Source organism: Rhinolophus ferrumequinum, chromosome 15, assembly GCF_004115265.2.
Source record: "Rhinolophus ferrumequinum isolate MPI-CBG mRhiFer1 chromosome 15, mRhiFer1_v1.p, whole genome shotgun sequence".
Classification (NCBI taxonomy): Eukaryota; Metazoa; Chordata; class Mammalia; order Chiroptera; family Rhinolophidae; genus Rhinolophus; species Rhinolophus ferrumequinum.
Window position 1 is genome coordinate 49,438,872 of NC_046298.1, and position 13,395 is coordinate 49,452,266.

Genomic DNA, 13,395 nt, shown 5'->3' on the forward strand with positions numbered 1-13,395 from the left:
GATCATTGACAAACGACTGTCTGATAGGGAGGGGCATCTTAACTGATATTTGCAGGAAGACAAGGAAAAACTTATACCAATTACAGGGAAGAAGAATCTCAAGCAGAGGGTGTAGCAAGTGCAAAGGGCCTGAGGTGAGAAGGACATGGCAGGTATCACGGATAACGAGGAAGTCTTCCACGCTGGACTTAGTGAGGGAAAAGATTGAAAGGAGATGGGATCACAGAGGTAGTCAAGAACCAGTCCACCCAGGACCTGTAACAGGGAAACAGTGATACAAACACCCAGGGGAAAAGCACTTCCAAGGGAGAGAATGGCCAGTGCAAAGGCCCCGAGGCAAGACAGGCCATTGTGGACACACTCAGTGGAGATGAACTCAGAGAGGGGGATGGGGCGCGGCCGGCCAGGGTCCCATGGGCCTTGGAGAGGCCGTTGGCTCTCATTCCAGGTTCACGGGGCGGGGGGGGGGGGGCATTCAAGGAGGCCCTGCCTGCACTGGGGGGACAGGGCGAAGCAGGCGCAATTCTCCACCCGGTGCTTCTCCTTTCCTCTTCCCTCCCCAGACTCCTCTCCCCACTGGGCGCGGTCGCCTGCACCCGGGTCCATGCCGCTGGCCCTGGGCCCCCCGGGCGCCCCTGCAGCCCCACCCTGGGCCAACCAGAGCTGGGAGCTTGAGTTCGTGCTGCTGGGCTTCGCGCACGTGCCCGCGCTGCGCCCCCTGCTCGCTGCGCTCTTCCTGGCCGCCTTCCTGCTCACGCTGCTGGGCAACGCGCTCATCGCGCTGCTCACCGCGCTGGACCCCGCCCTGCGCGCGCCCATGTACTTCTTCCTGCGCCAGCTGGCCCTGGTGGAGATCTGCTTCTCGCTGGACATCGTGCCCCGGCTGCTGGTGACCCTGATGTGGCCCGGGCGGGGCGTGTCGCCCGCGGGCTGTGCCCTGCAGCTGCTCCTGGTGCTGTCCTGCGTCACGTCCGAGTGCTTCCTCCTGACCGCCATGGCCTGGGACCGCTACGTGGCCATCTGCTGGCCCCTGCACTATGGCGCCATCGTGAGCCCACGGCTCTGCCACGTGCTGGCCGCCACGTGCTGGCTGGCCGGGGTCCCCGTGTCGCTGGTCTTCACCATCTGGCTGTTCCGCTTTCCGTTCTGTGGGCCCCGTGGCATCCGCCACTTCTTCTGTGACATCGCACCTCTGCTGAGCCTGGTGTGTGCGGACACCCGAGTCTTTGAGGTCAGTGTGTTGGTGGCCACAGTGCTGGTCATCATGGTGCCTTTCTGTCTGATAGCCATGTCCTACATTGGGGTCTTGGTCACTGTCCTGCGGATGCCATCGGCCACTGGGCGCCACAAGGCCCTGTCCACATGTGCCTCCCACCTGATGGTGGTGGTTCTGTTTTATGGAACAACAGGGGTCATCCACTTGCGACCCAAAGCCAGCTACTCCCCAGAGAGCAAGCAGGTGGTGTCCCTCTCTTACACCCTGGTGACCCCCGTGCTCAACCCGCTCATCTACAGCCTTCGGAGCAAGGAGGTGAAGGCCGCCCTGGCGCGTGTGTTTCTTCAAAGAAGAGGGACCCATAGTCCATGGCTTACATTTCCCTGATACTTAGTGAGGTTGAGCACCTTTTGGTGCACCTGTTGGCCATTGGTATGTCTTTTTGGAAAAACATCTATTCAGTTACAATTTTCATTGTATCTGTTTGATGATTTGGTTAATGTCTGCCGGTCCCTGCTAAGCTGTAAGGTGGCCATGTCTAATTCTACTCATTATTTTATCCTCAGCACCTGGCACTGTCTGGCACATAGTAGTCACTCAATAAATGTGTTCCAAATAATGAATGTCAACTATAATTATATATATATATATTTTTACAAGAAGTGGAGTACAGCATTAGGAATAGATGCAGTGGAAATGTAATGGCTGTGTGCGATGTCAGAGGGGTAGTAGATTGGGGAGGGGGTTATCACTGTGTGAGGGATATAAATGATAAACGTCTATCACATTGTTTTGTACACCTGAAACTAATAAAAAATAATAATAACGTGTTCCAAAAGAATGAGTGAATATTCAGATATACCCTCAGGACGTTCCCTCTTTGAGAGGACAGAGTCTCCTGCCAGAGTGCCCACGGGGCAGCAAGCACTGGCATTGGACCTTAAGACATCTGGTGTAGAAGACATCTGCAGTGATGTTTGCCCATCACTCACTTCCCTTTCTCCCGGCCAATGGCCCCTCCAGTGTTCTGGGGGAGCCTGTGCTTCTCACTCTTGCTGCTTCACTTGGCATTGACCCTTCACTGGAGTCACTACTATGTTTTATCTCCATGATCAATTTTTGTCTCTGAGATTAGCACAGGACTCAGGCCAGTACAATCAGAATAAATCTTCATATTTGTGCTGGACCTACTGAGGAAGACTGGCTGTCTTTCTGCTATATTTAAGACTAGTGGATCTGCACCTACCAAGAGGCACCTAAAAGGAGCATATCTGGAATAAAACCCATATAGAGGCCAGAAGATTCATGCGATGGAGAGACGCACTGAGTCCTGATGTCATTGTAAGAGTATCTGGATTTCTCTAAGCCATATTATCCTGGATGTTCAGTTCATGAGTCAATAAATTCCTATTTTTATCTTCATTTTGAGTTTTATTTTGTTTTTTTGTTTACACCTTAAAGAGGCATGCCATGATGTCAATGAAGACTTGGCAGAGTCCTGAATTGAGTTCATACCCAGCTTATCCTCCTCCCTGCTGCTTACAATGCCCCGACTCGTGGTCTGCACACAGCTAGGGTTTGGAGTTAGTGTTCATCCTTCACGTCCACTTCCTGTTATGGAAAGTCATGCTCACCCTACTCCACATTCTTCTCAGAATAACTCCCTTCATTCTCTCTTTCCCTTGTATAGTGGTATTTACGTAGTGGTCCCAGTGCTGTGTGCCAAGGATGAAAGATGGACAAGACCATATCTTGTCTTCAAGGAGCTCATGGCATTGTACTAACATCCTTATCTGACGGTGTTCTAATAAGTCTTTATTAAGAATATTCTCTTCTCTCATTCACTGTTGATAGGAGGTACATCAAAACAAATTTCTAGGAAATAATTTGGCAGCATCTCTCAACATTTATACCGTGTACTTCATTTGATCCAAAAAATGCCACAACAAGGAATGTACCTTACAAATACACTTGCTCAAACACATAGTACATTTATACAAGAATTTTCATTTTCAAATTGTTTAGAATGGTAAAAAAAAAAAAAAAAGGGAAACAACCTAAATTTATATCATTGGAATTGGTAAAATAAGTTATGGTGCTTAGTATACAATGTGCTACTATGTAGCTATTAAAAAACAGGAGGGAGACCTATATATAGTGATACAGAATGAGGAACTATGATATAGAGTTAAAGAAAGAAATTGTAAAAGAGCATGCATGGTATGGGTGGGGAACACACAATGTGATTTATGGATGATGTGATACAGAATTGCACACCTGAAATCTATGTAATTTTGCTGACAATTGTCACCCCAATAAATTAAAAATAAATGAAAAAAAACAAAAAAAAACAAAAGCATATATATAAATGTTGTATAGAAAATTTCTGGAAAGATATATAACAGCTATTTCTTATCTCTGATTAGGAATGGAAAAGGGCGTATTTACTTTTATAAAATTCAAATATTTTATAAAAAACAAATATTTGTTTTATAATTGAAAACTTCCTCCAAGTACGTTGACACTTCTCCAATATTTTTGTATTGGTAGAAATCCACACCAAGACCTCAACTACTAAAGTATGAAGATATCAACTAAATTTAATACAAAAAAATACAGATATAGGAGAAATATTTTCACACAACTAGTATCTGGCACAATTAGGATTATAAATTGAGTCTCCCTCCAAAGACCTCATTCTTATGGTTACCTGACTTAGATGTGGTTTGCCTATGAATTCTTATTTTGTTGACCCAAATTTTTGAGCTGACATTTTTGGATAAAAACAGGCACCACAATTCTCCTCACCAGAACCTATCAGGTATTCAAAGCCACTGTCATGTCCATGAACTCCAATCAGGTCTGAGTCTAGTCCTACCAGCCCCGGACCTACAGACATCCAAGTAGCCCCAGGCAGCATTGAACAAAAGGATATTGGGGTCACAAAATAATTGACAGCAGGGTCTTAAAGAGATACTCATACATCCATGTTCATACCAGCAATATTCACCATGGCTAAAAAGTGAAAGCAGGCATTTATTGACAGAGGAATGCGTAAGCAAAATGTGGTCCATCCATGCAATGGAATATTACTCAGCCTGAAAGGGAAGGAAACTCTGACACAGGCTACAACATGGATGAACCTTGAGGACATTATGCTAAGTAAAATAAGCCAGTCACAAAACTACAAATACTGTGTGATTCTACTTATATGGTCCCTCTAGTGATCATATTCATAAAAAGAGAAAGTAGATTGATGACTTCCAGGGGCTAAAGAGAAAGGAAAGTGGGGAGTTATTGATTAATGGGTACAGAGTTTCAATTTTGCAGGATGAAGAGTTCAAGAAGGGGATAGCAGTGATGGTTGCACAACAGTGTGAATGTAATTAATATCACTGAACTGTAGACCTAAAAATAGTTGATGGCAAATTTTGTGTTATGTATATTTTACCAATTTAAAAAATCCATAAAGAACTAAAGACAGGTTGGGGTCAGTAATAAAGGGGGTTAATGATAGCTTTCCCAAGTATTTGACCTTAAGGGAGGAATCTTTTCTGCAGGAGGAAAGGGGACAGCAGAGAGTACTCCCAGCAGAAGGATCAGAACATGCCGAGGTACAGAAGTATGAAAGGGAACCATGTGTTCCAGGCACGGGGAAGAGTCAGAGATAATGGAGAACCACATCAAGTGAAGCATGGAATCTTGCTTGGATACATATTGTTTAGGGCCTGAAATACCATACTAATAAATTCTAAATTCATACTGAGGACAAAGAAGAGAGTATGTTTTAAAAAAATCTTGCATATGACCTAGTACGTGCCTGCTGTATGTATGGAGTTTCTTGCCTATGCCAAGTGAAGATAACCTTAGCAGGCTTCCTGAAACTTCAAAACAGTTACCATATTCTCTTTGAGAGTCCCCTAAAAATTCGTACCAGACTAGTCTCCTTCCTCTCTGCTTCCTCAATTTCTGACCCTCATCTATTTTCACATCCACTTTTGCCACAGACCTTCAAAGCAGAAGAAAAGTCTGATTTCTTTTTGTATTCCCAGCATATGGAATACATTCTACACCACAGTAAGGTATCAGTGAATGCTTATTGTTATGGCCTAAAGATGGATTCCAAAATAAGTGTGCCTTTGCCTAGTAGAGATTCAGAAAAAAAAAAAATCATTCTCATCTGCTCTTTAATTCCACAGAGATTAGGGGAGGGAGGTCTCAGAGATCTTGAACTTTGGTTTAAGCTGGGTTCTCTGCTTGCCTACTGGCTTTGAGGCAACTTGGCAGTGCCCAGACAACACCCAGTTCAGAGTGTGCAGTGGGTAAAAGTGTGAGGTGGCTCTAGTGGAAACTCCAGCTCAAGACCAAGGACAGCTCCTTCCAGGCTGGCTTGAATTCTTTGTCCTCTGACTACTGAATCCTCTGGCTCCATTGCTGAATATTTGGTCCTTGGGTGGATACTCAGGCCATCCAATTACTGACCAGAAGCCCTAAGGAAGGAAGAATATTAACTGTATCCACCGGATAGACCCATTATACTTGAGCTATTCAGGTAAGAAGACTGGATCGCCCATTTGGGGGACAAAGGGAAGGGACTAGCAAGATGAAAAGAAAGGAAATGGTAGTTATAACACATAAACTCTGGGTCAGGTGCTTTTCTTGTATTGTTTTCTTTAATCCTCTCAGTAATCCTGTGATGTAGTTATAAATACAGTCCCTATTTACAGATGGATAAACTAAAGGTCAGTAAGAGTAAGTAAAAATGCTTTTTTTCATACAAGTAGTCAGTAGAGGTCGTGGAGTTGGAATCCAGATCCATGTGATTCTAAAGCCTGGATTCTTTCTATCACACTAAGACGTCTCTTAGGGATCAGTGAAAAGGAAACACTGGAAACTTGGGCTAAAGTTTGCAACTATGTGAATGACTTAGGTCAAAGTGTGGTCACACTTTTATGTCTTTGCTGGTGCAGTTCCTTCTTCCTGGGTTGCTCATCACTCTACCCATTTTCCAACTTTCAGAATTCTACTAATCCGTCAAGAGTCAGTTAAAATGTCAGATCCTTCATGAGGTTTTCTCAGTCTTTCCTTCTATAATAAGTAAATGCTTCTTCATCAAACCTCTGCCCTGCCTTGTTTGCATGACTGCCTCTTCTGTAAGAAGGGATTAGATTAGTATGTCAGCACTAAAATCCAGTTTGTAGGTCAGGCCAAAGCATAGCTTCGTTGTACAGATTCAAGCATGGGGAACTTCTTTCCCACAGAGTGGCAGCAACATCTAGAAAAATGGTCACTGGCTTCAAATCAGATAGACCCAGATGTGACTGCTGGATTTGCTCCTGTCTGTGTGAACTGGTCAAGTTTCTCCACCTCTCTAAAGTTTAGTTCCTCTTCTGTGAAGTGCAGAGTATAATACTTCACATCCAGAAAGGTTGCAACCTGGATTCATGAAATAATGTACATATCATAGAGATAATACATATATTTGGATGGCAAACTACTTAGTAATAATAGCTAATATTTATTGTCTATCATGTGCCAGAAACTTGGCACATGGCAATGCTGAGTAAATACTCAAATATTCCCCTACTTGCATATAAGGAAGCTGAATTTCTACGAGGACATGTTACTTGCCCAAAATCTCACAACTATTATGTGGAAGATCCCATATTCAGAGCCAGGTCTATCTGAGTCTTACTTAATAGTGGAGCTATTACAGAATTTGAGATGAAGATAGTTCCATCCATCTTTTTTTTTTTTTCAGAAAAGACTATTGAGGGTCAGACAGGTTATTTAACTTGTCCGAGATTAGCTGATAAGAAAGAGTCAGATAGAAAACTCCCATGGGCAGGCCGTATCATGTTCATTTCCATGTCCCCACTGTGCCTTGCACTCTGTGCAGTACATTGTTCATGCTCGCTAAATGTTTACGGGATGAAACAAAATCCTCAATAGTCACTGGGCACCCTGATTTTGGGCCAAATAATTCCAAAGTGGCTTTGGAATTAAACTGATTGGCTCTTACGTGAAATTAGCAAAAACCACCTCTTAGCATCTAAGGTGACTGACTGGCTGTAAGGTTTGACACATGGGCGTCTTCATAGCAGAGGTAAGTCTGGTGCAGGGGCAAAGAAAGGATTGGAAGCAGGAACAGAAACCATGTGAATGACGGAAGAGAAAAGCTCAATGAGGGAAACACAAAGGGAAGAGGACATAGAGGAGTTGTCGTTTGAAACCAAGGGGAGCTCCACCAGTCAGTGCTAAAGCTGCTTGGCTGGAGAGTCATGTTCAGAACCACGGACAGCTGCCTTTGGGCGGGGGAGATGTTCTCAGGGCAGGTGTAAGGTACTTGTTTCAGTGCTGTGGACAGCTCCAACAACTATTGGACTGGAGAGGACAGAGTTGAGCATTAAGCTACTAACCTCATTGCTTCATTCAATCCTCTCTGAAGTTAGATGAGACTCCATTCAGGCAGCTCTCCAACAGACCAAGGGTATGCTTTGTAAACAACACAACCCCATGCAGGGCACCGATGGGTAGTAAAATCGGATAGAACTGGTTTGAAAACTCCCAGTGTTCTTATTTCGTATTTGTAGCCTCTGGGAAATCAGTTTCTTCATATTTAACAATAAGGAAAATGACACTTATTTTGCAGGGTATTGGAAAATGAATGAAATATTTTATTAAAAGGACACACCCTGGACATAGATATATGCAATAAGTGTTATCTCCATTTTTAAACAAGAGATTTAGGAGGGTGAGACCAAGCCTTCTCTAGAAGAAATCAGGAATCAAATTTCCATTGGTTTTTCTAGAAAGTTACCATAGCTGACTCTCTTCACTAATAGATGGTGGTAAATTGATAAAATTTGATAAATGTCATCTGATTAATATAGGAATCTCAGAATAGGGACATAAGGATTTTTCCGTACTTCTAGATATCCAGGAGAACCACTGAAGTTCACTGTAGAATTGGTTGTTTTAAAATACTACCTAAAAATTAGACTGATCCAGTTCTATCAAAATAACTCATTTGTCTAGAACTTTCAATTTCATTTCCTTATGTAATCTTCACAACATCTTGTGGGAGCCAATATCATTCTCCCCATTCCACAGATGGGAAAAAAATGAAGGCTTGCATAAATCAAGCAATGTGCTAAAGACTGTCATAAGCAGGTCAGGCAGGATTTCTGACCCCACGGTGAGTGTTCTTCCAACCACATTCTATTGACTCTCTTCCAAATAAACAACCATCAGAAATTGACGAGAAGGTCACCTAGGAAGAGTCCCAACACTCCCAGCCAACATCCTTACCATTTGTTGCTGCACCTACTAAGAAGTGTGAGCCTGGGCATCCAGCATTGATCACTGAATAAATATGCATTGAATACCTATAATATACTGGACATGTATTTTTTTGCTAGATACTGAGGATAGAGTTCTGAGTCAGACAGACCCACTGCCTTGCCCCAGACTACAACCCAGATGGAGAAACACTGAATAACTGAACAAACACAAGTAATTTAAACTAGTAACAATAACAATCGCTCTGAAAGGAAGTGATGGGATATAGGGATAGAGAATAACGACAGGGTTTGATAGAGGATTTTCAAGGAAGGGTTTTTTAAGATAGAAAACCCTTTTAGGAGGAAAGGACATTGAAAAATTCATGCCAAGGTTGTTAAGGATTCCCAGAAATAGGAAAAGTGAGAGCAATGAGAAGGGTGTTCCAGGCAGAATGAACTTCATGTGGGATTCTTTAAGGCTTGAAGGGCCTTGGAGCACTTGGCACCTGTGGGATTCAGTAGATGAGAGACGAGGAGTGATGACATGTGTTAAACTGGAAGCAGTTGACAGGAATCAGAAAATTGGGGGCTTGAAGGCCATGATAAAGAGTATGATGTTTCTTGTAAGAATAATGGGGAAATCTGTCAGTTTTAAACAGGGGAGTGGCTGTGTGATCTATGATTTTGAAAGACCCCACTAGCTGCCCCATAGGGAAGGACTGTCGAAGGCAGATGGAAGCAGAGAAGCCAGATAAGAGGTTATTTCATTTACTCATGTGAGACAATGGCTGAATCTAGGGTGAGACAAAGTGTAGAGAGAGAGATTTACAACATATTTTGTAGATGTACTTTGTTCTCAGATGGAGAGACCCTTGGAGCTGGGCAACATGACCAGAGTCCAAGAGTTTGTCTTGCTGGGTTTGTCCACACGGCCAGACATAAGGGATGTCCTGTTTGCCATTTTCCTGACGCTCTACCTGCTGACCCTCTTGGAGAACACACTCATCATCTACCTCATCTGCACTCACAGTGAGCTCCACAAGCCCATGTACTGCTTCCTGGGCAACCTGAGCTGCCTGGAGATGTGCTACGTGTCAGTGACCATGCCCAGCCTGCTTGTGGGGCTGTGGACTGAAGTCTGCCATGTGTCCTTCACAGCCTGTATGACCCAACTCTTCTTCTTCATCTCCCTCATCTGTACCGAGTGCACCCTCCTGGCCTCCATGGCCTATGACCGCTACGTGGCCATCTGCCGCCCACTCCACTACCCACTGCTCATGAGGCCCCAGGTCTGCCTGGGCTTGGCCGTGTCCTCATGGCTTAGTGGGCTGCTGGTCTCAGTGGTGAAGACATCGTGCATTGCTAGCCTGTCCTACTGCGGCCCCAATGTGCTCAACCACTTCTTCTGTGATGTCTCCCCTCTGCTCAACCTGTCCTGCACCCACGTGGCCCTGACAGAGCTGGTGGACTTCATCTCTGCCATTGTCATCCTCTGGGGTTCTCTCCTCGTGGCCATAGCCTCGTACACGGCCATCGGTAGGGCCGTGCTCTGTATGTCATCGGCCGCTGCCCGCTACAAAGCTTTCTCCACCTGCACCTCCCACCTGGTAGTGGTGGGCATCTTCTACTCAGCCACTATCTTCATCTACGCCCGTCCCAGTCGCATAGAAGCCACGGATCTCAACAAGGTGTTGTCTGTCATTTACACAGTGGTCACGCCCATGTGCAATCCTATCATCTACTGCCTGCGGAACAAGGAAGTCCAGGCAGCTTTGCATAGAACCCTGCACTGGTCCAGAGGCTGACCAGGTGACCAGGGAATAGGGAAGATCTCAAGCTATCAATATTTTCTATTTTTGTTGAGATATAATTCACATATCACACATTTCATCTTTTAAAAATGTACAATTCTGTGGTTCTTAGTATATTCACAAAATTATGTGATCGTTACCACTATCTAATTCTACGACATCTCATCACCACCAGAAGAAACCTGGACACTCCCAATCTCCTGTCCCCTTGTCCTAAGGAACCATTAATCTTTCTGTCTCTGTGAATCTGCCTGTTTGGCTATTTCACATAAATGGAGTCATATAACATGTGGCTTTTTGTGTGGCTCCTTACACTTAGCATAACATTGTCAAGTTCATAGATGTTGTAGCCTGGATCAGTACTTCATTGCTTTTCCTGGCTGCAGAGTATCCCATTATATGTATATACCATGTTTTGTTTACCCATTCATTAGTTGATGGATATCTGGGTTTGCACTTTTTTTTTAGATTTTATTGGGGAAGGGGAACTGGATTTTATTGGGGAACAGTGTGTACTTCCGGGACTTTTCCAAGTCAAGTTGTTGTCCTTTTAATCCTACTTGTGGAGGGCGCAGCTCAGCTCCGGGTCCAGTTGCTGTTGTTAGTTGCAGGGGGCACATCCCACTGACCCTTGTGGGAAGTCACATCGGTAGCCTTGTGGTTGAGAGCCCGCGCTCCTACCAACTGAGCCATCTGGCCACCCGGGAGCTGAGCAGCAGCTCATTGACTTCGTTCTAGTTGTGGAGGGCGCAGCTCACTGGCCCAGGTTGGAATCGAACCAGCAGCCCCACTGCCCATAGCTTGTGATCTAACCAACTGAGCTACCCGTCTGCCCCTGGGTTTGCACTTTTCTGTTAGGAATAATTCATGAGAATAAATTACATATTTTAAGACACTATAGTTTAGGATGGTTTGTTCCACAGCATTCTTATGGCCAATGCTGACTGACACACTCTAGTTGACCCAAATTAATTTCTTTTGTCCAACACTAGCAAATACCAAATAATTGTGACCAAGGACAAAATGCCTGAACAGAAAGGTGGAACCAGCACCACCATGACTGAAAGAGGAAATATTATAGTTCCCTGGGGGGGAAAACTCAGAGTGCTACATCACATTTTGCACATAAGTCCTCAGCGAAAACAGACGTCAACAATTCCTGCCTCTAAAAAGTGGTCCTGAAGAGGTTATTCAAGGGGTCCAGACCCCTGATGTCCGCAGCACGCATGCGCCAGGGCGGCCTTCACCTCCTTGCTCCGAAGGCTGTAGATGAGCGGGTTGAGCACGGGGGTCACCAGGGTGTAGGAGAGGGACACCACCTGCTTGCTCTCTGGGGAGTAGCTGGCTTTGGGTCGCAAGTGGATGACCCCTGTTGTTCCATAAAACAGAACCACCACCATCAGGTGGGAGGCACATGTGGACAGGGCCTTGTGGCGCCCAGTGGCCGATGGCATCCGCAGGACAGTGACCAAGACCCCAATGTAGGACATGGCTATCAGACAGAAAGGCACCATGATGACCAGCACTGTGGCCACCAACACACTGACCTCAAAGACTCGGGTGTCCGCACACACCAGGCTCAGCAGAGGTGCGATGTCACAGAAGAAGTGGCAGATGCCACGGGGCCCACAGAACGGAAAGCGGAACAGCCAGATGGTGAAGACCAGCGACACGGGGACCCCGGCCAGCCAGCACGTGGCGGCCAGCACGTGGCAGAGCCGTGGGCTCACGATGGCGCCATAGTGCAGGGGCCACTTAGCGGTCCCAGGCCATGGCGGTCAGGAGGAAGCACTCGGACGTGACGCAGGACAGCACCAGGAGCAGCTGCAGGGCACAGCCCGCGGGCGACACGCCCCGCCCGGGCCACATCAGGGTCACCAGCAGCCGGGGCACGATGTCCAGCGAGAAGCAGATCTCCACCAGGGCCAGCTGGCGCAGGAAGAAGTACATGGGCTCGCGCAGGGCGGGGTCCAGCGCGGTGAGCAGCGCGATGAGCGCGTTGCCCAGCAGCGTGAGCAGGAAGGCGGCCAGGAAGAGCGCAGCGAGCAGGGGGCGCAGCGCGGGCACGTGCGCGAAGCCCAGCAGCACGAACTCAAGCTCCCAGCTCTGGTTGGCCCAGGGTGGGGCTGCAGGGGCGCCCGGGGGGCCCAGGGCCAGCGGCATGGACCCGGGTGCAGGCGACCGCGCCCAGTGGGGAGAGGAGTCTGGGGAGGGAAGAGGAAAGGAGAAGCACCGGGTGGAGAATTGCGCCTGCTTCGCCCTGTCCCCCCAGTGCAGGCAGGGCCTCCTTGAATGCCCCCCCCCCCCCCGCCCCGTGAACCTGGAATGAGAGCCAACGGCCTCTCCAAGGCCCATGGGACCCTGGCCGGCCGCGCCCCATCCCCCTCTCTGAGTTCATCTCCACTGAGTGTGTCCACAATGGCCTGTCTTGCCTCGGGGCCTTTGCACTGGCCATTCTCTCCCTTGGAAGTGCTTTTCCCCTGGGTGTTTGTATCACTGTTTCCCTGTTACAGGTCCTGGGTGGACTGGTTCTTGACTACCTCTGTGATCCCATCTCCTTTCAATCTTTTCCCTCACGAAGTCCAGCGTGGAAGACCTCCTCGTTATCCGTGATACCTGCCATGTCCTTCTCACCTCAGGCCCTTTGCACTTGCACAATCCCATCCCCCTCACTGTTGGTGGTGTTGGCCTTTCTCCTCCTCCAGGTCTTCATTCAAATACCCCCCTTTGGAGGTTCCGCTGCCCTGATGGCCAGAAATAACGTGGGCAGCCACCCCCTCTACTATCTACATTTGGAATTAAGTTGAATTCAGTTTGTGCTCAATAAAGTCTGTTTCCCTCAGAGACCGTGAACACCATGGGAATATACACCTTTCCATGTAATACCCTGCACCTTTTATTCTCCCTTTCATGGTACTGTTACTTCTCTCTCACAGGAGTGTTTGTGACAAATAAATGAGAGAATACACACAAGTTCTTTGCACTGGGGCTGGCACCTACAGGTGCTCAGTAAGTGTGGGTGAACATGTCATGGGCATCAGTATTCATTAAATGAATTCAAAACCCACACCATGTCATTTCTGTG

General features: G+C 46.7%; 2 protein-coding genes and 1 pseudogene across 2 annotated transcripts; 2 read left to right on the forward strand and 1 right to left on the reverse strand.

Moving 5' to 3' along the window:
- The first annotated feature begins 604 nt into the window (after positions 1-604).
- LOC117035444 (olfactory receptor 10A7-like) lies at positions 605-1,603 on the forward strand. The gene has a single exon (XM_033129304.1). The coding sequence runs from the start codon at positions 605-607 to the stop codon at positions 1,601-1,603; it is 999 nt and encodes a 332-aa protein (XP_032985195.1).
- A 7,756-nt stretch (positions 1,604-9,359) lies between these two features.
- LOC117035445 (olfactory receptor 5) lies at positions 9,360-10,304 on the forward strand. Its single transcript, XM_033129305.1, has one exon. It carries the CDS (start codon positions 9,360-9,362, stop codon positions 10,302-10,304), a length of 945 nt encoding a protein of 314 aa, XP_032985196.1.
- Positions 10,305-11,497: 1,193 nt separating this feature from the next.
- On the reverse strand, positions 11,498-12,473 carry LOC117035446 (olfactory receptor 10A7-like; annotated as a pseudogene).
- Positions 12,474-13,395: the final 922 nt, after the last annotated feature.